We start from the raw sequence: 23,218 nt of genomic DNA, 5'->3' as shown, positions 1-23,218 counted from the left end.
TGATACATTACTGAAATTAAACTGCTAAGCACAATATAATTACGGCAAGGCCCTGACCAGTTTGCCTAGTGGATAGAGCATCAACCTGGCGTGCAGATGTCCCAGGTTCGATCCCCAATCAGGGCACACATAAGAAGTGACCATCTGCTTCTCTTCCCCTCCCTCTCTCTCTTCTTTTTCTCTTCCCCTTGCACAGCCAGTGTCTCAGCTGGGTTGAGCATCAGCCCCAGGCGCTGAGGACAGCTTGGCTGATTCAAGCATCGGCCCAAGATGGGGGTTGCCAGGTAGATCCCAGTTGGAATGCATGTGGGATTCTATCTCCCCTCCTCTCACTTTTTAAAAAAAAAGTTATCAACAGATTTGGCACAGGTTCTTCTCCAATAGGGCATATGATGGCTCAATTCTTTGGCCAACCCTATTTGAATATGTGCAAACTTCATTTGGTAGACATCACTTAGACATTCTGTCCACCTCAGTCATATTTACACACATGAAATCTTATAGTAATACTCCAAAAGATTCGGCATATGCTAACTTTTATTCATATTATCTAAAAGAAAACACAAATGAGGCAAAATTGTAACAACTACTGAATTTAGAATAATTGGATTATTCTCTTCTATATATGAAGGTTATTTTTCAAAATAAAAAGGCAATGAGGAAAAATGAAGATAGATTTTTAACTAGGACACATAGCTTGGACCTTACCTCAAGGTGGATTAGATCTAGGATTGAAAGGTTATCAAAAGATTAAGTGCATACTACATGGGTCTCTTACCTCCATACTTCCTATATACAGCATCCTCCCCCTTCCAGCAATAACCATAGGAACAAGAAGGTTCTTACAGTGTTCTTCCCCCAGTGATCTCTCTCTCTGAATGACAGGCAGGAAGGTATCAGGAAGCTGGCTCAGGTTCCCCAGTCCAGTGAATATATCGCATCAGAGGAAGATTTAGGGATTACGAATTGAGTAAAGTAACTCCCTCTTCAATTTATCTTAACTTTCTTCTCATATTTAGCAGGGAAAAATATGAAACCACAGAACACAAATAAAACCCTAAATCAGTAACACAGAGTGTATTATACTGTAGAATCTAAATATCATTCTTTGGTAAAAAGATGATTACCAAATTACCATGATTAAAAAAATAGAAAGAAAATAGGTACATGAATCATTATCTGCCACAGGCTTGACAGTGGAAAAGAAAAGCTAAAAAAATGGGATATGCACCTAACAAAGATGGAAGGAAAGAAAGAGGGAGGAAAGTAAGGTGGAAAGAAATAGGAGAGAGCAAATGAGTGACCGTGGCAGCAGCTAGACTGCCATGGCCCTGCCTGAGCTGTTTCCACGAATCTCCCTGAATTGGTGCCAGCTCCAAAAGTCCTTCCCAACTTTTCAAGTTATGAGGAGACTAAATGGCATCAAGGAGCCTGACCCGGTTGGAAAAAGACAGAATTCTTTTCTGCTCCAACAAGAAATGAACCCATTTATAGGTAAAATTGATAAATCATCACCAAGCTCAAGAACTTCCTTCAAAAGGGTTAAGTGCTTAAGGCATTTTTTGTTGATTTACACTGATATCTTAAGGATGACAGTTATAATTCTAAAGACCAGCAGATGGGGCTGTCTCCCTGAGTATGTTTATTATTCAACCAAAAATTTAGAAAAATGTAGTCTTGATGTTACCTTTCACAAGGCCAAATAAACATCAGTGAACAATCCTAATTATTTTTTAACTACCTGAAAAATACCAATTTTTCTTTTTTTGACAGAGAAAGAGAGGGAGAGAGACAGGGACAGACAAGAACAAAGAGAGATGGGAAGCATCAACCAATAGTTGTGGCACCTTAATTTTTCATTAATTGCTTTCTCATATGTGCCTTGACCGGGGGACTCCAGCTGAGCCAGTGACCCCTTGGTGAAGCCAGCAACTTTGGGCTTCAAGCCAGAGACTTTTGGGCTCAAGCCAACAACCATGGGGTCATGTCTGGGATTCCACACTCAAGCCAGTCACCCTGTGTTCAAGCTGGATGAGACCACGCTCAAGCCGGCGACCTCAAGTTTTGAACCTGGGTCCTCAACATCCCAGGCCATTCACTGCGCTACAGGCAAAAAATATCAATTTATTACAGATATAAAAAGAACTATAATAAATATTTTAACTCAATTCAACAAAGAGGGGAAGAAACATTTGTTAAATGCTTGGGTTTCCTGCAATTAGAAACTTTTATAATTCTCATCTAACTGATCTGAAGTTACTCCATAAATTAAAAGGAATTAACAATTTTACTCATTTCAAGTTCACCTCTCCAATTTTAGTCCTGTGAACACGTTCCTTAGAAATTTCTTTTCAAATCTTTAAAACACACTTTGGTAGTTGAGGAAAAGTCCATATTTGACCAATAAGTTTATAATGAACACTAGTAGTCATACACCTTTTATAAAGTACAAGATTTTAATTGCATGGTTATTAATTCAATCATTAAAGATAAATTATAACAAAAAAATCTGAATTGCCAACAATCTAACAGTACTTTATCAATAACTTTTTTTTTTTTTTTTTTTGTATTTTTCTGAAGCTGGAAACGGGGAGAGACAGTCAGACAGACTCCCTCATGCGCCCGACCGGGATCCACCCAGCACGCCCACCAGGGGCAACGCTCTGCCCACCAGGGGGCGATGCTCTGCCCCTCCAGGGCGTCGCTCTGCCGCGACCAGAGCCACTCAAGCGCCCGGGCCATCTTTGCTCCAATGGAGCCTTGGCTGCGGGAGGGGAAGAGAGAAACAGAGAGGAAGGAGGTGGGGGGGGGGGGGCAAATGGGCACTTCTCCTATGTGCCCTGGCCAGGAATCGAACCCGGGTCCCCCGCACGCCAGGCCGATGCTCTACCGCTGAGCCAACCGGCCAGGACTATCAATAACTTTCAAATGTAACATATTCATTCTTATAAATAATCAATTTAAATAGTAATGTTATAACACTGGTCAAGGGTAAACCTGATTAATAAAAAGTACAGTCTTACCTGTATGATGTAAATTTAATGTTGCCATTGTTGCAGATGTTTCAAAATAATCTTTTCCCCTGTAATTATCCCTGTGATTCGTTTCTCTAGCATTTTCTTCAGCAGACAGAAGATTTAAACTACATATTCTGGGATCACTTTGTAGTTGAAGGGAAGTTTTATTTGCAGCAACCTAAAAGAACAAAATATGTATTTTATGCAGAAATTCAATCTAATTTTCCATATTTACATAATAGATTTCCTAAATTAAAACATGATCAGTTTTATACCTATACCTATCTACAAATAGGGGATATTTAAAAATAAATTTAAAATCCAATTCTTATTTTTTTAATTACTTTTAATTATATCTAAAAGCTAAAAGACATAAGAGAACAAAAATGTACTTATAATTTGAGTGTATTTTTTTTTAATTCTTCCATTGATAGAGAGAGTGGAAGAAAGAGAGAGAAGCATCAACTAGTTCCATTTAGTTGTCTACTCAGTGATTGCTTCTACTACATGCCCTGACCAGGGATCCAACCTGTGACCCTGTGCGCTGAGACGATGCTTTATCCACTGAGCACCTGGCCAGGGCCTGTAGTGTATTTTAAACAAGGCATAACATGCTATTCTCGTAGTCAATTGCTCTTTTTCTTGCTAAATTCCTCAATATTAAAATCAACACTAGGCCCTGGCCGGTTGGCTCAGCGGTAGAGCGTCGGCCTGGCGTGCAGAAGTCCCGGGTTCGATTCCTGGCCAGGGCACATAGGAGAAGCGTCCATTTGCTTCTCCACCCTCACCCCCTCCTTCCTCTCTGTCTCTCTCTTCCCCTCCTGCAGCCGAGGTTCCATTGGAGCAAAGATGGCCCGGGCGCTGGGGATGGCTCCTTGGCCTCTGCCTCAGGCGCTAGAGTGGCTCTGGTCGCGGCAGAGCGACGCCCCGGAGGGGCAGAGCATCGCCCCCTGGTGGGCAGAGCGTCGCCCCTGATGGGCATGCCAGGTGGATCCCGGTCGGGCGCATGCGGGAGTCTGTCTGACTGTCTCTTCCCGTTTCCAGCTTCAGAAAAATACAAAAAAAAAAAAACAACACTAAAATACTATAATTTTATATACTGTCAGTGTGTTATTTTTTTAAAGAGCCCTTGTATTTTAGAGACAAATACTAAAATATTTACAAATGAAAACATATTCCTGGGATTTGCATCAAAATAACGAATGGGAAGGAACTGGGGAGGAAGCTGGAGAGGTAAAAATGAAGCAAGACTGGCTATGATTCACAATTGTTGAAACTAGGTAATGGTATATGGGACTTCTTTATACACTATTTTCATTATTTTTGTACATGTATTAGTTTTCTGTTGCTGCTGTAAAGAATTACAAAAATTTAATGGTTTAAAACAATGCAATTTCTTGTTTTATACTTCTGTACATTAGAACTCTGACCTAGCTCTCACCTGGGCTAAAAGCAAAGTTAGCAGCAGGGCCACATTTCTCTCTGAAAGCTATAAGGAAGAATACATTTCCTTGTCTTTTCAAAACCACCCAGACTCCTTGGCTTGTAGCCCCCTTTTCCACTTCAAAAACAGTTATGGTGCATCTCCTCTCTGATTCTAACCCTCTCTTTTGTCCCCCATCTCAAGACGCTTAACATTAATCACTTAATCAAAAAGTTCCTTGTGCCATGTGAGGTAACATATTCACAGGTTCCAAGGATTAGGACATGAACATTATTAGGGAACCATTTCTTTGCCTATCACAGTATGTCTTTTTTTTCTTTCTTTTCCAAGTGAGAAGAGGGGAGATAGACTCCCACATGGTCCCCAACCAATACTTGCACAACTGAGCAATTTTTAGCACCTGAGGCAGAAGCTCCAGGGGGCCATCCTCAGCGCCTCGGGCTGATGCACTTGAACCAATGGAGCAATGGCTATGGTAGGGGAAGAGAGAGAGAGAAAGAGAAAGAAAGAGAAGGGGGAGGGGTGGAAAAGTAGATGGTCACTTCTCCTGTGTGCCCTGACCACATGCCCGGGAATCAAACCTGGGACATCCACACACACACACCAGGCTGACAATCTACACTGAGCCAACAAGCCAGGGCAGTATGTTTAAATTTAAAAAATAATAACACACAATTGTCATACCTCTATAAATATTCATTATAATAAATTTCAGAGCCCTGGTCAGTTGGCTCAGTGGTAGAACGTTGGCCCAGCATGTGGATGTCCCAGGTTCAATTCCCAGACAGGGCACACAGGAGAAGTGCCCATCTGCTTCCCCACCCCTCCCCCTCTCGCTTCCCTCTCTCTCTTTCTCTCTCTCTTCTCCTCTCCTCCTGCAGTCATAGCTCGATTAGATCAAGTTGGCCCCGGGGCGCTGAGGATGGCATCAGGCGCTAAAATATGGCTCCAACTGCAATGGAGCAAGGGCCCCAGATGAGAAGAGTATCAACCCCTAGTGGGCTTGCCAGGTGGATCCTGGTCAGGGCACATGTGGTCTCTGCCTTCCCTCCTCTCACTAAATTAAAAAAATATATAGAATAAAATAAAAAATAAATTTCAGAGACATTAAAAAATCTATCTGATATTTTAAAGTAAGTCAGAGTAATAAACTAATGGAGGTCATAAATTTTATTTTTTGCAACATTTTATTTTGATATAATTTCAAAGTTATAGAAACACTGCAAAAATAAGATAGTAAAGTCCTATATACCCTTTACTCAGATTCACATTTGATTACATTTTCTTTCATTTACTCTCCCTCTCTCCCTGCCTGCCTCCCTCCCTCCCTCTGTCAGTGTGTGTAAACATTTCAAGGTAAGCTGGAGGCACTGTGCTCCCTTCCCTTTAAATACTTCAAAGTGTTATAAAAGGCCACATTGTAGTATGATTCTATTTATATAAAATGTCCATAAAAGGCAAATCCAGAGACACAGAAAGCAGATTAACGGCAGCCAGGAGCTAGGGGACTCGGGAATAACGGGGAATGAGCACCACTGAGGGTAAGCTGTCTTTGTGCAGTGATGAAAATGTTTTAAAATTGATTTTGGTGATTTCTATACTATATGTGTATAGTGAAAACCACTGAACTGCAGTAGGTAGATTGCAAAGAATGTAAACTGTATTTAAATAAAGCTGATTGAAAAAATAAAAATAATTTTGAAAAAGAAAATCTTATTTAAAACAAACAACTATGTATTCTCCTTACATTGTGGCCAGAATTCTAAACAAATGTAGGGTAAAACATAAGCAAAGGCAAAGTCATAAAATAGTAGATATTTACAATAACAAAATGACAACCAATTAAAAACCTGAAAGGACTGAGTAGACATTTCTCCAAAGAAGACACAGACGGCCAATAAGCACATGAAAAGATGCATAGCATCACTAGTCATTACCACAGAGAAATCCCACTTCACACAAACTAGAACTGGATAATGAAAACAACAAGCTCTGGCTGGGTAGTGCTGTTGGTTAGAGTATTGTCCTGATATGCCAAAGTTGTGGGTTAAGGTCACATACAAAAATTAAACAATAAATACCAGAATTAACCATGAACAGTGAAACAAAAAATTGATGTTTTTCTCTGTCCCTCTTCTCTCTCTAAAATCAATCAATAAATAAAAATTAAAAATTTTAAAAAAAAATTAAAAAAACACTCCCATAGTGATGGAAAGAACACTGATTTAAAGAAGGAAGGGAGGAAAAAAACCTGACTGCTGGTGGCACAGTGGACAGAATGCTGACCTGGGACACTGAGGTCACTGGCTTGAACACAGGATCCCTGAAAGGATCCCATGGTTGCTGGCTTGAGCAAGGGGTCACTGGCTCAGCTTGAGCCCCCACCCTCACCCCAGTCAAGGGATGTATGAGAAGCAATCAATAAACAACTAAAGTGATACAACTATTAGTTGATGCTTCCCATCTCTCTTTGTTCCTCCCCATCTCCCTGTCAAAAAAAAAAGAAACAGAAAATAACAAGTAATGCTGAGAATGTGGAGAAAGTAGGACCTTTCTACATTGCAGTAGGAATGTAAACTGGTACAGCAGCTGCAGAAAACAGTTTGGTAGTTCCTCAAAAGACGCCCCAGCAATCCTACTCCCAGGTATATACCTAAAAGAATTGAAAACAAAGGCCCAAACAGAAACTTGTATGGCAATGCTCATAGCAGCATTATTCACAATAGCCAAAAAGCTTAAACAACCAAAGTTTTATCAAGTAACAAAAAAATAAAAAAATAATAGAAAAACAAAATATGGTATATACATACAATTGAACATTATTCAACCAACAAACAACTAAGTTCAAATATGTTACAATATGAATGAACCTTGAAAACTTTATATTAAATGAAATAAGACAGACACATAAAGGGCTAATACTTTATGACTCCACCTATATGAGGTACCTAGAGTCATCAAATTCATGGAGACACAAAGTAGAACAGTGGTTACCAGGGGATGGGTAGAAGGGAGAACATGGAGTTCTTAATGGTTCTAGTTTCTGTTTAGGGTACTAAAAAAGTTTTAAAAACACATAGTGGTGATTAGTGCACAACAGTGAACTTAATGCCACTTACCTCCACACTTAAAAATGGCAAAATTCCTGGCCTGTGGTATTGAAGTGGATAAAGCATCAGCCTGGAATGCTGAGGTCACACTGGTTCAAAACCCTGGGCTTCCCTGGTCAAGGCACATATAGAAAGCAACTACTAGGAGTTAACACTTCCCACTCCTCTACTCCTCTCCCCCGTCTCACTCTCTCTCCTCTCTCTCTAAAATCAATAAAAATGAAATCATAAAAAAAAAAGAAAAAATATTAGTAGACTTTAATCTCCATAGTATAAATGGGTTAGAGAATTGTTGAGCAGAAGTGTGGATAGCCCATTTTATATACTCTCAATATATCTTCTATATACTGAAGACCAAAAACATCCTTTCTCTTAGTAGTAAAGAGCTTATATAATAAGACTGCTTCAATTGCCCCACAGGGGCTTACCAGGTGGGTTCTGGTCGCAGTACATGCAGCAGTCTATCTCTATGCATCCCCATTTCTCACTGAAGAGAAAAAAAAGACTGCTTCATTTACTTTTTTACAAGAAAAATGAAAGAGAATGCCCAGAATAGTGACATAAATCCTTATTTACATATTTCTTCTTTCAATTGCCTTCTCTAAAGTTTTCACTTATTTATATGATATCTTTAAAAAGAACACTAATCAGAATAATTTTTTTACAAGAACCTCCACCCCTTCCCTCACAGAGGTATTTTTCACTGCTACGAAAAGTTCATTTTGTGGACTCAACTGTGTGTTATTCCTTAAAAAATTTTTCTTTTGTCTTTATTTCTAAGGTTTGCGGAGGACTTTGTCAGAAATGCTGAAAATTCTTATAGGCAGTAGTATTGTTAATTCTTTTTTCTTTTTTTTGTGGCAGAGAGAGAGAGTCAAAGAGAGGGAGAGATAGGTACAGATAGATAGGAAGGGAGAGAGATGAGAAACATCAATTCTTCATTGTGGTTTCTTAGTTGTTCATTGATTGATTTCTCATATGTGCCTTGATGGGGGAGGGGGACCAGCAGACTGAGTGACCCCTTGCTCGAGTCAGCGACCCTGGGCTCAAGCTGGTGAACTCAGGGTCTTGAACCTGGGTCCTCCACATCCCAGTCCGATGCTCTATCCACTGCACCACTGCCTGGTTAGGCGGTAGTATTGTTAATTCTTTAAATGGCATTTTTTATAAACACATCCTTCTCTATATTATGCTTCCTTTACTTTTTCTTTTTTTTACCTCAATTAATTGTCCACCTGGATCCAGCTTTGTAATATCATTCAGACTTGGATTACTTCTTGCTGGTGGTATAAATTTTGGTTTTTTGAAGGGTTTCCCCTGCAACTGACTTGGCGCTGCGGATCGTCTCATATTCAGCAACACTAACCTGAAAAATACCAAAACCAAAAATCACCCATAAATCTGATTAGAATAACCTCCAAATATAAAAATAGCTCATCACAACCATGACATGTTTAAAAATACAAGAGAATAAGCCAACAAATAATTTTAAAAAACAAATGTAACAGCTCAAGATATCATTTTTCATCATAAAGGGCTTCTGAAAAGAATTTAAGATTTATATTGAATAGTGTAAACTTGAGTATATGTCAATTTTGATAATACTACTCAGGGTCTATCAATTTTGATAATACTACAAATTAGATATGATGATATAGTCTTTAAATGGAATTTATACAGTAGTTTCCTTTTTCACTTCTTTTCCAAGTGAGAAGAGGGGTGATAGACTCCCGACTGCACCCCAACCAGGATGCACCGAGCAACCCCCATCTGGAGACAATGCTCTGCCCATCTGGGGCCATGCTCCCAACCAATCTATTTTTAGCACCTAAGATGGAGGTTCCACAGAGTCATCCTCAGCACCTGGGGCTGGTGCACTCAAACCAATCAAGCCATGGCTATAGGATGGGAAGAGAGAAAGAGAGGGAAGAGAGAGGGGGAGGGGTGGAGAAGCAGATGGTTACTTCTCCTGTGTACCCTGACCAGAACTTGAACCTAGGACATCCACATAAGAGCCGACACTTTACCATTGAGCCAACCAGCCAGGGCCAGCCAGTAGTTTCAAAATCAAAAGAAACATAATTATTGACATACATATATGAAGCAGGTTGTTTTTCTTCTTATTCCACTAATCCATAAACTGCATGAAGGTAGCAACCATGCTTGTTGCTTTCATCATTCTATAAGCACCATCAACCATTATGCCAGATACATTACAATTACTAACAAATATTTTTGAATGAATGAATAAAATCCTGGCAATTCAAAAAACAAATTTACAATTCAATTTATTTTTACTATCCTATTTCTGTTCAACACAGTGGAATTTTTTTAAGTATATAAATCAAGAGAATAACACTAGGTTTCCTAACTTTTGTTCAATATTATTTCTACCAGAACTGGACAGGGGAAGACAGATGGAAGACGAGATCATTCCATACGTACATCATGCTTCTGCAAGCACTCCAATTCAAAGCTATTTCACAAAACACTATACAAGATTAGCCATCACCAAGGATGTACATGGCTACAAAATTTTTTTTTTAATTTTATATTTTTTGTATTTTTCTGAAGTGAGAAGCGGGGAGGCAGAGAGACAGACTCCCGCATGCACCTGACCAGGATCCACCTGGCTTGCCCATCAGGGGGTGATGCTCTGCCCACCCAGAGCATTGCTCCGTTGCAACTGGAGCCATTCTAACACCTGAGGCAGAGGCCATGGAGCCATCCCCAGCACCTGAGCCAACTTTGCTCCAATGAAGCCTTGGCTGCGGGAGGGAAAGAGAGAGAGAGAGAGAGAGAGAGAGAGATAGGCGAGAGGGGGAGGGATAGAGAAGCAGATGAGCACTTCTTCTATGTGCCCTGGCCAGGAATCGAACCCAGGACATCCCACACCAGGCTGACACTCTACCACTTAGCTAGCCAGCCAGGGCTCGCTACCAAAATTATTTAACCCAGAAATTCCACTTCTGGGAATTTATCCTAAGGAATAATCAAAGATATACTCAAAGATTTAGGTATAGGCCTGACCAGGTGGTGACGCAGTGGATAGAACATCAGACTGGGATGCAAAGGACCCAGGTTGGAAACCTCGAGGTCTCTGGCTTGAGCACAGGCTCACCAGCTTGAGCAGTAGGTCACTGGCTTGAATGTGGGATCATAAACATTACTGCATGGTCACTGGCTTGAGCCCAAAGATCATTGGCTTGAGCAAGGGGTCACTTGCTCTGCTGGAGCCCCCTGGTCAAGGCACATATGAGAAAGTAATCAATGAACAACTAAGGTCCCGCAACAAAGAATTGATGCTTCTCATCTCTCTCCCTTCCTGCCTATCCCTCTCCATATCCCTCCCTCCCTTCCTCTCTCCCTCCCTCTCTCCCTCCCTCCCTCTCTCTCTCTCTCTCTCTCTAAAAAAAAAAAAAGAAAATAAAGATTTAGGTATAAGAATAATTATGCTAGCATTACGTGTAGTTGAGGGGGATATACTTAAATGTCCATACACAGTACTAGATAAGTGAATTATGTTATACCCACACAATAGAATATACTCTCTTCACACACTACGAAAACTGTAATACAGCAGTTTCCCAAGCAAGACATGTTCTCTTTCCCTCTAGGCCAGGGGTAGTCAACCTTTTTATACCTACTGCCCACTTTTGTATCTCTGTTAGTAGTAAAATTTTCTAACCGCCCACCGGTTCCACAGTAATGGTGATTTATAAAGTAGGGAAGTAACTTTACTTTATAAAATGTATAAGCAGAGTTACAGCAAGTTAAAGCATATAATAATAATTACTTACCAAGTACTTTATGTCAAATTTTCACTAAGTTTGGCTGAATAAATCTTTATAAAACAACTTACTATAGTTAAATCTATCTTTTTATTTATACTTTGGTTGCTCCACTACCACCCACCATGAAAGCTGGAACGCCCACTAGTGGGCGGCAGGGACCAGGTTGACTACCACTGCTTTGAACAAACTTTCCCCTATAGTGTTCAGAATATGATTTCCCATTTTTCTTTGCTTGATTAATTCCAACTTATCCTTTAAAACATTTAATACTTAGCCCTCTTTACTTCCTCCTAAACACTTAAAGGCTCTTCCTACGTGTGCACTATCCAAGCACTTTTCACACTAACAAAATTTCTTATTATTTACCCTAAGCTGTAAATTCCTGGATCAGACATTAAGTCTAATATTCCATTCATCACTATACTGGCCAGTATCAAACACAAAGATATTCAGTCTCTGTTATGTGAATGACTCCCTATTAAAGGGGGAAAAATGTTTAATAACATCAAAAATGTCTTTGATATATCAAATGAAAAATTCCTAAAAGTGATTATAGCCAGGTTGTAGAATACAATGTTGATATACAAGTCAATCACTTTTCTATATACCAGTAAAAAACAAGTAGAAATTAATATTAAAAGCACAATACCAAACCACTTCACACCTATCAGATTGGCTATTATCAACAAGACATGTAATAACAAGTATTGAAGAGGTTATGGAGAAAAAGTAACCCTCATTCACTACTGGTGGGAATGTAAACTGGTACAACCACTATGAAAAACAGTATGGAGGCTCCTGAAAAAATTAAGACTAGAGTTACTATATGACCCACCAACCTCTCTTCTGGATATGTACCCAAAATTTTGAACATTTATTCACAATGATATATGCACCCCTATGTTCTCTGTCACATTATTCAGGGTGGCCAAGACATGGAAACAGCCAAAGTGTCCTTCAACAGATGACTGGATAAATAAGGCGTGCTACATTCCGTATTTTTCGCTCCATAAAGCACACCTAACCATAAGATACACCTAGGGTTTTAAGGAGGAAAATAAGAAAAAAAAAATCTGAACCAAATCGTGTGTTAAAATATTTAATAAAATACCGTATTTTTCGCTCCATAAAACGCACAGGCATTTTCCCCTCCACTTTTGGGGGTAAAAGTGTGTCTTATGGAGTGAAAAATATGATACATACAGTGGAATAGTACTCAGCCATAGAAAAGATGAAATACTTTCTTTTGTGACAGCATAGATAGATCTTGATATCACACTAAGCAAAATAAGTCAAACAGAAAAAGTTAAAGACCACATGATTTCACTCACTTGTGAAAAAAACTGAAAGCCACAATTGAACAAACAAGAAAAACAAACAAACAAAAACTCAGAAACACAAACAACAACAGTACACTGGTTATGTGAGGTAACAGGGATGGGGGAATAGCAAAGGGAACAAGGAGTCAAATATGGTGACAGAAGAAAATCTGACTTTGAGGGATGAGCACAAAATGCAATATACAGATGATGTACACTTGAAACCTATATAATTTTAACCAGTATCACCCCAAAAATTTTAATTTAAAAATACACAATACTGCCTGACCTGTGGTGGCGCAGTGGGATAAAGCATCGACCTGGAACACTGAGGTCACTGGTTCGAAACCCTGGGCTTGCCTGCTCAAGGCACATATGGGAGTTGATGCTTTCTGCTCCTCCCCCTTCTCTCTCTCTCTCTCTCTCTCTCTATCTCTTTCTCTTCCTCTTTCCCTCTCTCTCTCCTCTGAAAATTGAATAGTCTTTAAAAAATAAAAATAAATATTGGGTTAGGGAATAAGTTCGTAGCGTTTTTATATTTTATTTTACAACGATTTGTTTGCTGTTTGGCAAAGGGTAAGTATTCATTCGATAAAACTCTTTCTGCTCTACAAAACTATGTTAATTGTATTTCTGAGTTATTTAATTTTTTATTAGTTTTGAGGCTTAGAAATGGAATACCCAAGAGGCAAAAATCAACATTTTCGACATCTGCTCTTCTTTGCTTTTCATCGAGGTCAAAAAGCTGCCAAAGCAGCCCGGGACATTTGCGACGTGTATGGAGAAGGTGTCATAGGCGAGTCTACAGCACGGAAATGGTTTGCAAAGTTCAAAAATGGCGACTTTGACGTCGATGACACGTGCCGCAGCGGAAGGCCTTCTGAATTCGATGAAGAACTGGGAAATGCTCGAAAAGAATGCCACGGTCAACAAGGAGCTCTACATTGCCCAGCTACACCGCGTGAATGAGGCTATTCCACTGAAAAGACCTGATCGACATGGTCAAACCATACTCCTTCACGACAACGCCAGGCTCCATGTTGCACAAGTCGTCAAAGCCGCACTCCAAGAGCTCGAATGGGAGGTCCTTCAGCATCCGCCATATTCTCCGGACCTTGCACCGACCGATTACCATCTTTTCCGCTCCCTGTCAAACCATATGAAGGGCGTTACCTTCGATAACAAAGAGGTCCTTAAAAACTGGCTCAACAACTTCTTTGACACCAGACCAGGCGATTTTTGGCGGAACGGCATCAACAAATTGGTCGAGAGGTGGGAAGAGGTTGTAAACAGCAACGGCGAATATATAATTGATTAACTTATTGATATAATAATTGTTTTTTGTTTAAATAAAAGTATTCGGTAAAAACGCTACGAACTTATTCCCCAACCCAAAAAAAATACACAATACCATTTACATTAACAACCCAAGAAATGAAATAAGTATATATCTAACAAAATACACATAAAATCTAGATGAGGAAAACAACAAAACTATGCTAAATGAAATCAAAGAACTAAATAAATAGAGAGATATATTCTATGTTCATGGATAGGAAAACTCAGTATTGTCAAGATATCAATTCTTCTCTAATCTATAGATTCAATGCAATTGCAACCAAAATCCCAGCAAGTTATCAACAAACTGATACTGAAGTTTATCTGAAGAGGCAAATCATCCAGAGTAGCCAAAGTAATATGGAAAGAGAAGAACAAAGTTAGAGGACTGATTTCAACATTTAGAAAACTATAGCAGTGATTTTTAACCTTTTCCATCTCATGGCACATAAAATTACTAAAATTCTGTGGCACACCAAAAAATGTACTTTTTGCTGACATGACCAAAAATATAGATATAATTTTGATTCATTTACACCAGACAGCTCTTGTGTTGGCTGTTGTCATTTTTTTATTTGACACTCTAAGGGAAGAGGTCAGTGCCCCTGACACAATAGTCAGGTACTGCCCTTTTTAAAAATTCTTGCTACACACCGGTGTGCCACCACACAATCACTGAGCTACAGCAACCAAGACACTGTGGTATTGGTGAAGTAATAGACAACTGGAACAACAGAATGGAATACAGGGCTCAGAAACAGATCCACATGAATATAGTCAACAGATCTTTCATTAAAGGAGCAAAAGCAATACAACGTGGCAAAGACAATCTTTCCAATAAATGATGATGAGACAACTGGACATCAACATGGAGGGAAAAATAAGGAATCTAGATAAACTTTATACTCTGCACAAAAATTAACTCAAAATGGATTGTAAACCTAATTGTAAAATGCAAAACTATAAAATTCCTAGAAGTTAACATAGGAGAATAACTAGATGACCTTGGGTATGGCGATTACTTTTTAGCTACAACACCCGACACAATCCATAAGAGAAATAATTGGTAAGCAGAACTTCATTAAAATTAAAAAGTTTTGCTCTGCAAAAAGGTAATGTCAAGAGAATTGAAACAACAAGTCACAGACTAGGAGAAAATATTTGCAAAAGCTACATCTGATAAAGGGCTGCTATCTAAAATATACAAAGAACTCTTAAAACTCAACAATACTAAACCAACCCAATTAAAACGTGGGCCAAAGACCTTAACAAAAAGCTCACCAATAAAAAAGATGTAGAGATGGCAAACACACATATGAAAAGATGTTCCCCATCTTTTATCATCCAAAAAATGCATACTAAAACAATAAAAGAGAACTAAAAACCTATTGGAACAGCCAAAATCTTGAACACTGACTACACAAAATGCCAGTAGAAGAGCAATAAGAACTCTCATTTTTGCTGGTGGGAATGTATCAATAAAATAAATAATACAGCCACTTTGGTAGACAACTGAGCACTTTCTTACAAAACTAAACACACTCCTGCCTGACCAGCAGTGGCACAGAGAATAGGACGTCGACCTATAATGCTGAGGTCCCTAGTTCAAAACCCAGAGGTTGTCAGCTTGAGTACGAGATCATCAACACTATCCCTTGAAATCCAAGGTCCCCAGCTTGAGCTGTCCCTCCCACATATGAGAAGCAATCAATGAACTAAAGTAAAGCTACTACAAGTTGATGCTTCTCCTCTCTCCTCTCCCTTCCTGGCTCTCTTAATCTCTCTCAAAAAAATCAATTAAAAAAATTTTTTTAAAGTAAACATTCTCTTTCCATACAATAACTCCTTTCAACAAGAAGTTGAAAATACAAATCCCGTGCCTGACCTGTGGTGGCGCAGTGGATAAAGTGTCGACCTGGAAATGCTGAGGTTGCCGGTTCGAAACCCTGGGCTTGCCTAGTCAAGACACATATGGGAATTGATGCTTCCAGCTCCTCCCCCCTTCTCTCTCTCTCTGTCTCTGTCTCTCTCCCTCTCTCTGTCTTCTCTAAAAATGAATAAATAAAATAAAAAAAGAAAATACAAATCCTGCACATGATATTTATAGCAGCTTTATTCACAATTGCCAAAACTTGGAAGCAACCAAGATATCCCTTAGTAGAAAAAATGGATATTTAAACTGTGGTACCATCCAGCAATGGACTATTATTCAGCACTAAAAAAAAAAAAACGAGCTGCCAAGCCATTAAAAGACATGGAGGAATTTTAAATGCCTATTACTAAAGCGGAAGAGCCAGCCTGAAGGGGTACATACTGTTTGATTCTAACTACATGACATCCTAGAAAAGGCAAAACTATGAAGACAATAAAAAGATCAATGGCTGCCTGACAAGGTGGTGGCACAGTGCATAGAGCATCAACCTGTGATGCTGAGGACCCAGATTCAAAGCCCCAAGGTCACCGTCTTGAGCATGGGATCATAGACATGACCCCATGGTCGCTAGCTTGAGCCCAAAGATGCTGGCTTGAGCAACGGGTCACTGGCTTGCCTAAAACCCCCCAATCAAGGCATATATGAGGATAATCAAGGGACAACTGAGGTGCCACAACTATGTGAGTTGATGCTTCTCATGTCCCTCGTTTCCTATCTGTCCCACCCCTTCTCTCACTTAAAAAAAAAAAAAAATCAATGGTTGCCAGGAGTTGGAGGCAGGATAATAGAGAATTTTTAGGGCAATGAAAATATTCTGTATGATACCATAATGATGGATATGTGTTGTTATACATTTGTCCAAACCCATAGAATGTACAACTCCAATTGTAAAACACAAAACTATAAAACTCTTACAAGATAACAGGAAAAAACCTATGTAAACCATGAACTTTGGGTGATTGTAGGTTCATCAATTGTAACAAATGTAATATTCTGATGAGGGATACTGATAATAAGGGAGGACAGACATGTGAAAGGATAGGATGGGTATACGGGAAATGTATGCTTTCCCCTTAATTTTATGAACTAAAATTACTCTTAAAAAAATAAAGCCATTTCTGAGAGTGGGATCATAGACATGATCTGCTGGTTGCTGGCTTGAGCCCAAAGGTCACTAGCTTGAAGCCCAAGGTCACTAGCTTGAACAAGGGCTCCTGGTACGGGTGAAACACCCTTCCCACCCAACCCGTCAAAGTACCTTATGAGAAGCAATCAATGAACAACTGAAGTGCTGCAACTACAAGTTGATGCTTCTCATCTCTCTTCTCTCCTCTAAATAAATAAATAAATGAAGCCATTTCAACTTAAAAAATGATTACAAAAAACTTCAGCATAACTTCATTTCATAAAAAAAAAAGCACATGAGCATGCACTATTTATTTATTTTCCCCCTTTAAGCAAGAGGAGGGGATAGAGAGACACAGACTCCGACAGGCACCCCGACCGGGATCGAACTGGCAACCCCTATCTGGGGCTGATGGTCAAGTCAACCATGCTATCTATCGTCAGAACCTAAGGCCACTTCTCAGACCAACTGAGCTATCCTTAGCACCCAGGGCCAACACGCAAACTAATCAAACCAGATGGTCACTTTTCATGTGTGCCCTGACTGGGGATCGAACCCAAGACGTCAGCACACTGGGCTGACACTCTATCCACTGAGTCAACAGGCCAGGGTTATACATGTACTTTTTAAAAGGCTATAAAGCAAAAGTGCATGTTTTTGTGGGTGAAAGAAGTAATTTGTATCAGATTGTAGTGTGGTTACAAACTTGTCAAAACTCAAACTGTACACTTGGAACCATACACTGTAAATTATACTTCCGAAAATATTTTTAAAAGACTAGAAAAACACACGCCAGAGCATTAACATTGCTTATATCTGGGTTTTAAAATTATCAATAATTTTTATTTCTTCCTGAATTCTTTTCTGTATATTTCTAATTCTCTAAAATGAAAATGTTACCTCTGTAATAGGAAAAGTGCTATTAACAAGATTTTTTTAACTTACTGTATTTCATTAAATATAAGATGCCATCAATTCTAAGATGCACTATTATTTTATGTACTCAAGAAATAAGTGCATGCCCTGGTTGGTTAGCTCAGTTGGTTAAGAGCACCGTCCCAAAACAACAAGGTAGAGGGTTCAATCCCCGGTCAGGGCACACACAGGAAGTAACCAATGAATGCAAGACTGAGTGGAACCAACAAATGAGTGTTTCCCTCAGCCCCTCAACCCCTGTCTCTACCATAAATAAAAAAATAAACTTGGCCCTGGCCGGTTGGCTCAGTGGTAGAGCGTCGGCCTGGCGTGCAGAAGTCCCGGGTTCGATTCCCGGCCAGGGCACACAGGAGAAACGCCCATCTGCTTCTCCACCCCTCCCCCTCTCCTTCCTCTCTGTCTCTCTCTTCCCCTCCCGCAGCGAGGCTCCACTGGAGCAAAGATGGCCCGGGCGCTGGGGATGGCTCCTTGGCCTCTGCCCCAGGTGCTAGAGTGGCTCTGGTCGCGACAGAGCGTCGCCCCCTGGTGGGCGTGCCGGGTGGATCCCAGTTGGGCGCATGCGGGAGTCTGACTGTCTATCCCCGTTTCCAGCTTCAGGAAAAAATAAAAAATAAAAAAAAATAAATAAACTTAAAAAATTAAGCCCTGGCCAGAGAGCTTAATTGGTTGGAGCATTATCCAAGAGCACGAAGATTGCCAGTCTGATGCACCAGTCAGGGCACATACAGGAGCAGCTCAATGTACTGTACCTGCCTGTCTCTTCCTGCCTCTCTCTCAAAAACGGAAAATAAATAATTAAAAAATAAATAAATAAAAATTAAGAAAGAAGTGCAGCAAATTAAGCTGTGACATATCATCACTGATAGTTGGACAATTCCTATTTCAGCAATGTTAAAATAATAAAACATATGAGTATTTGATAAATAATAAGGCTTTAGATAATTTGAGGGGTTAATAGTAGTGGAGGGCATGTTCTACTATTTCTTATTCAAGGGCAAACAAGATCTCTATTAGCACAATATTAAATTCATTTTTTTTTATATTTTATTCATTGATTTTACTGAGGGTTTGGGGGGGGGGGACGGGGACGAGAAGTATCAACTCATAGTTGCTTCACTTTAGTTGTTCACTGATTGCTTGTCCTATGTGCCTTAACCGGGCAAGCCCAGGGTTTCAAACCAGTGAACTCAATGTTCCAGGTTGATGCTCTATCCACTGCATCACCACAGGCCAGGCTAGCCCTGGCCGGTTGGCTCAGTGGTAGAGCATCAGCCTGGCGTGCAGAAGTCCCGGGTTCGATTCCCGGCCAGGGCACACAGAAGAAGCGCCCATCGGCTTCTCCACCCCTCCCCCTCTCCTTCCTCTCTGTCTCTCTCTTCCCCTCCCGCAGCCAAGGCTCCATTGGAGCAAAGTTGGCCCGGGTGCTGGGGATGGCTCCTTGGCCTCTGCCCCAGGCGCTAGAGTGGCTCTGGTCACGGCAGAGCGATGCCCCGGAGGGGCAGAGCATCCGCCCCTGGTGGGCGTGCCGGGTGGATCCCGGTCGGGCTCATGCGGGAGTCTGTCTGACTGTTTCTCCCCGTTTCCGGCTTCAGGAAAATACAGAAAAAAAAAAAAAAGCACAGGCCAGGCTAAATTAATGGTTTTAATTAAATTATTTTAAAAATGGTTTCTAACTGTGTTTACTTTAGAAGCAGTATTTACCAATACCAGTAATAGATTACTTCTATCGCCCAGCAATACCACAATACAGATTGTGTCTAAACAAGTTATATCAAAATGATCTCATAACCTCATTTCCTTTTTATACAGGTCAACAGAATATTACATGTCCCTAGATACATAATTGACATAAATTTGAAAATGACACAAGCTAACTGCAACAAGATGATTTAAAAACACAAATGTTAGACCCTGCCCTAACACTCACTTAATGGTCAAATGAAATACAATAATATGAACTTTAGATGAAAAACTCTAGGCTTTTAGATGACAACAGCTCAACTGAAATAAGATAATGATGCCTGACCAGGCGGTGGTGCAGTGGATAGAGCGTCTGACTGGGATGCCGAGGACCCAGGTTTGAGACCCCGAGGTTGCCAGCTTGAGCGCGGGCTCATCTGGTTTGAGCAAAAGCTCACCAGCTTGGACCCAAGGTCGCTGGCTCAAGCAAGGGATTACTCCATCTGCTGAAGGCCCGCAGTCAAGGCACATATGAGAAAGCAATCAATGAACAACTAGGGTGTCGCAATGCGCAACGAAAAGCTAATGATTGATGTTTCTCATCTCTCCGTTCCTGTCTGTCTGTCCCTATCCCTTTCTCTGACTCTCTCTCTGTCTCTGATAAAAAATAAAAAAAAAGATAATGATGAGTCTACTTAAAGTAATTAATTCTAGATATCATTAATAAAAATGACATCCACATCATGAAGTGTAATTGGTTTTATTTTCTGCATTTAGTCAAACCCCTTATAAAACTATGAAAATTTGGACCAAAACCATTAAAAAAAAAAAACTAGAAAAATTGAGTAACTAGAAACTTGGGCAAACTATTTAAAACCTCTGGATATCATTTTCCTCGTTTGTAAAATAAAGAGAATGGACTAGATGGTAAAATTTCTTTCATCACCACCTTAAATCCTGAAAGCCTTCTAGACCTAACACACAATTTCTAATTTTTCAACCCTATTTATTTCTGTAAACTAATTTTTTAAAAAATAATAATGAATTTAAGAATATAGGCAAGTGAGAAGCAGCAGTGTGGTGATGGTTCAGAAAACAGACTCTGGAGCCAGCCTGAGCGGCTTGAATTCTAGCTCTGCCATTAACATCCATCAGCCATTTAATTTGTTAATGCATTTAAAAGTAAATGCAGCCTGACCTGTGGTGGCGCAGTGGATAAAGCATCAACCTGGAAACACTGAGGTTGCCAGTTCAAAACCCTGGCTTGCCTGGTCAAGGCACATATGGGAGTTGATGCTTCCTGCTCCTCCCCCTTCTTTCTCTCTTTCTCTCTCTTCCCCCCTCCTCTCTAAAATGAATAAATAAAAATAATAATAATTTTTTTAAAATAAATAAATAAAAGTAAACTGCAGTCATCAGTGCTAAATACTTCAGCATCCCTATTACCTCTTAAATTAGAACTACTTGACCCCTCTTCCCAGGCCCTCGAAATAATGCCCACTTGGCAGCCCTGCTATGATGCTACTACATTTGCTGAGATAACTCGAACATCCTAGCTGCTTCTGTCCTTCCAAGTAAAATGGCAAGTCCAGGCTGACAGCTGCAACACATCAGAAAGCCTAAAATGTTTGGCAATTCAGTGTAATAATTAAGAAAACAGCTTTAAAGGTAAATACCTGGATATAAATCTGGACTGACACTTCCTAGAGTGTGATCTTACACAGTTTATTTAAGCTCTCTGTGACTCCCTTTCTTCATCTATAAAATGGAGTACAATAATCATAATTACTTATAGAGCTGTTGGACTAAATTAAACACTTAAAACACTGAGAACAAAGCTTACACATAGTAAGCACTCATTGTTACCCTTAATATTATTATGTATAATTATTACTGGATGTTTAACACATAGGTCCTATCAGAGTAGAGATGATGAAGGACCCATGAGGTGAGACTGTGAAGGATGTAATTCAACAAAGGGGATCATGACCAAAATCTATGTATTTGTTTGGGCTTTAAAGGGGGGAGGAGGGAAGAGGTGCAATTATCAAACCTTTGGGAGCAAAAATGTAAATAAAGCAACCAAGAACCAGCCTGGACTGTGGTGGCAGTTACTAAAGCATAAACCTGCAACGCTAAAGTGTAGGGTTCAAAACCCTGGGCTTTTCCAGTTAAGGCACATAGCACAAGCAACAAAGAAGGCAATGAAGCAATTTGGAGTTGACACTTCTCGCTCTCCCCCCTCCCTCTACCCAAAGCAATATATATAACAGCTTTAAAAACAAACAACAAAAACAAAACAAGACCAGCAACAAATCTCTCCCGCTGTTTCTGCGTTTCCTAGCATAAACTGCTCCTTTGACTTCACGGCCCCTCTAAGCCGGCCTACAAAAATCTCCCGTTCACTGGTCACCCGGCGCAGGAGAGCGTGTGCAGACGAGCCTGGGGAAAAGAAACCCAAGCACCGCAGAGCAGAGCCAAGCCCGCAGAGCTGGCGGGGAGGTAGCACTGCCCCCGAAGGCGCTCTCGCAGAGGCCGCGCGACCACAGACGCGCCCCACCGCCGCGCGCAGCCAGCAGCGAGGCTGTCCTTCACATTCCGGTCGCGCTCCCGGACCCGCAGGAGGCGAACTCGACCGCCTCGCCGCCTACCTTCCCTCCCTCCTCGGAGGCCTGCTCTGGCGCCTCTCCCCACGTTGACCTGCACCAGCCTACGGGCTGTGGCAGCCTCACCTGGAGGTTCTCCTCCCAGGAGGCAACGGCTAAAACCCGTGGGAAGCGGCAATCCAACAGGAAGGACCCGTGTACACTACACTTCTCGCCAGAAAGCTCAAGGAGCCCGCCAGCCCGTAGCCAATCGGGGAAGAGCCGACAGGCCTGCGCACTACCTCCCGCCTGCGTCAAGCCGGACTCTGATTGGATGACCTTACAGCGCATGTTCCTTTGCATTTCTCTGTAAATGGTTCCAAGTTTCTTCAACTTTATGATTCAATTCAAAAAAGTATGTAGTTACAGCAGTTCTGTTCTTAGGACAGTGATGTAAACTGATTTTTTTTTTTGTAACCTGAATTTTGGTGTTAGTCAAAACACACCCTAGCCTGACCAGGCAGTGAGTGGCACAGCGTTTAGAGCGTGGGAGTGGGACGTGTGGGACCCAGATTCAAAGCCCCAAGGTCGCTGGCTTGATTTGGGGTTCATCTGGTTTAAGTAAGGCTCACCAGCTTGAGCCCAAGGTCGCTGGCTTGAGCAAGGGGTTACCTAGTCTGCTGTAGCCCCCTGAGTCAAGGCACATATGAGAAAGCAATCAATGAACAACTAAGGTGCTGCAATGAAGAATTGATGTTTACCCCTCTCCCTCCTGTCTGTCCCTATCTGTCCCTGTCTGACTCTGTCACACACAAACACACACAAAACACACCCTAGCCTAACTTACCTATCCTAACACAGTTATAAAGTCATAATCTAAAACATAAAAACACAACTAAGCCACAGAAAAAGGAAAGAACATAATAAATATACTGT

General features: G+C 40.7%; 1 protein-coding gene across 3 annotated transcripts in view; it reads right to left on the bottom strand.

The window, feature by feature from the left end:
* RAD54B (RAD54 homolog B) overlaps nucleotides 1-22,513 on the bottom strand; it is a 146,297-nt gene extending 123,784 nt beyond the window's left edge. Inside the window, exons 1-4 of one of the 3 annotated variants that reach the window (XM_066266063.1) lie at nucleotides 22,430-22,498; nucleotides 13,698-13,831; nucleotides 8,790-8,937; nucleotides 3,024-3,195 (exon numbers count right to left, since the gene is read on the bottom strand). In XM_066266063.1, coding sequence (XP_066122160.1) covers nucleotides 3,024-3,195; nucleotides 8,790-8,937; nucleotides 13,698-13,819 — 442 coding nt within the window. In that variant the 5' untranslated portion in view covers nucleotides 13,820-13,831; nucleotides 22,430-22,498. Of the gene's footprint in view, nucleotides 1-3,023; nucleotides 3,196-8,789; nucleotides 8,938-13,697; nucleotides 13,998-22,429 lie in introns of those variants that run through there. The other 2 variants (XM_066266066.1, XM_066266067.1) reach the window with 2 other exon arrangements.
* Between the last annotated feature and the right edge of the window lie 705 nt (nucleotides 22,514-23,218).

This window comes from Saccopteryx bilineata, chromosome 3 (genome assembly GCF_036850765.1).
Source record: "Saccopteryx bilineata isolate mSacBil1 chromosome 3, mSacBil1_pri_phased_curated, whole genome shotgun sequence".
NCBI lineage: Eukaryota > Metazoa > Chordata > Mammalia > Chiroptera > Emballonuridae > Saccopteryx > Saccopteryx bilineata.
The sequence above is the reverse complement of the archived record's forward strand: the minus strand, read 5'-3'. Positions and strand labels throughout refer to the sequence as shown.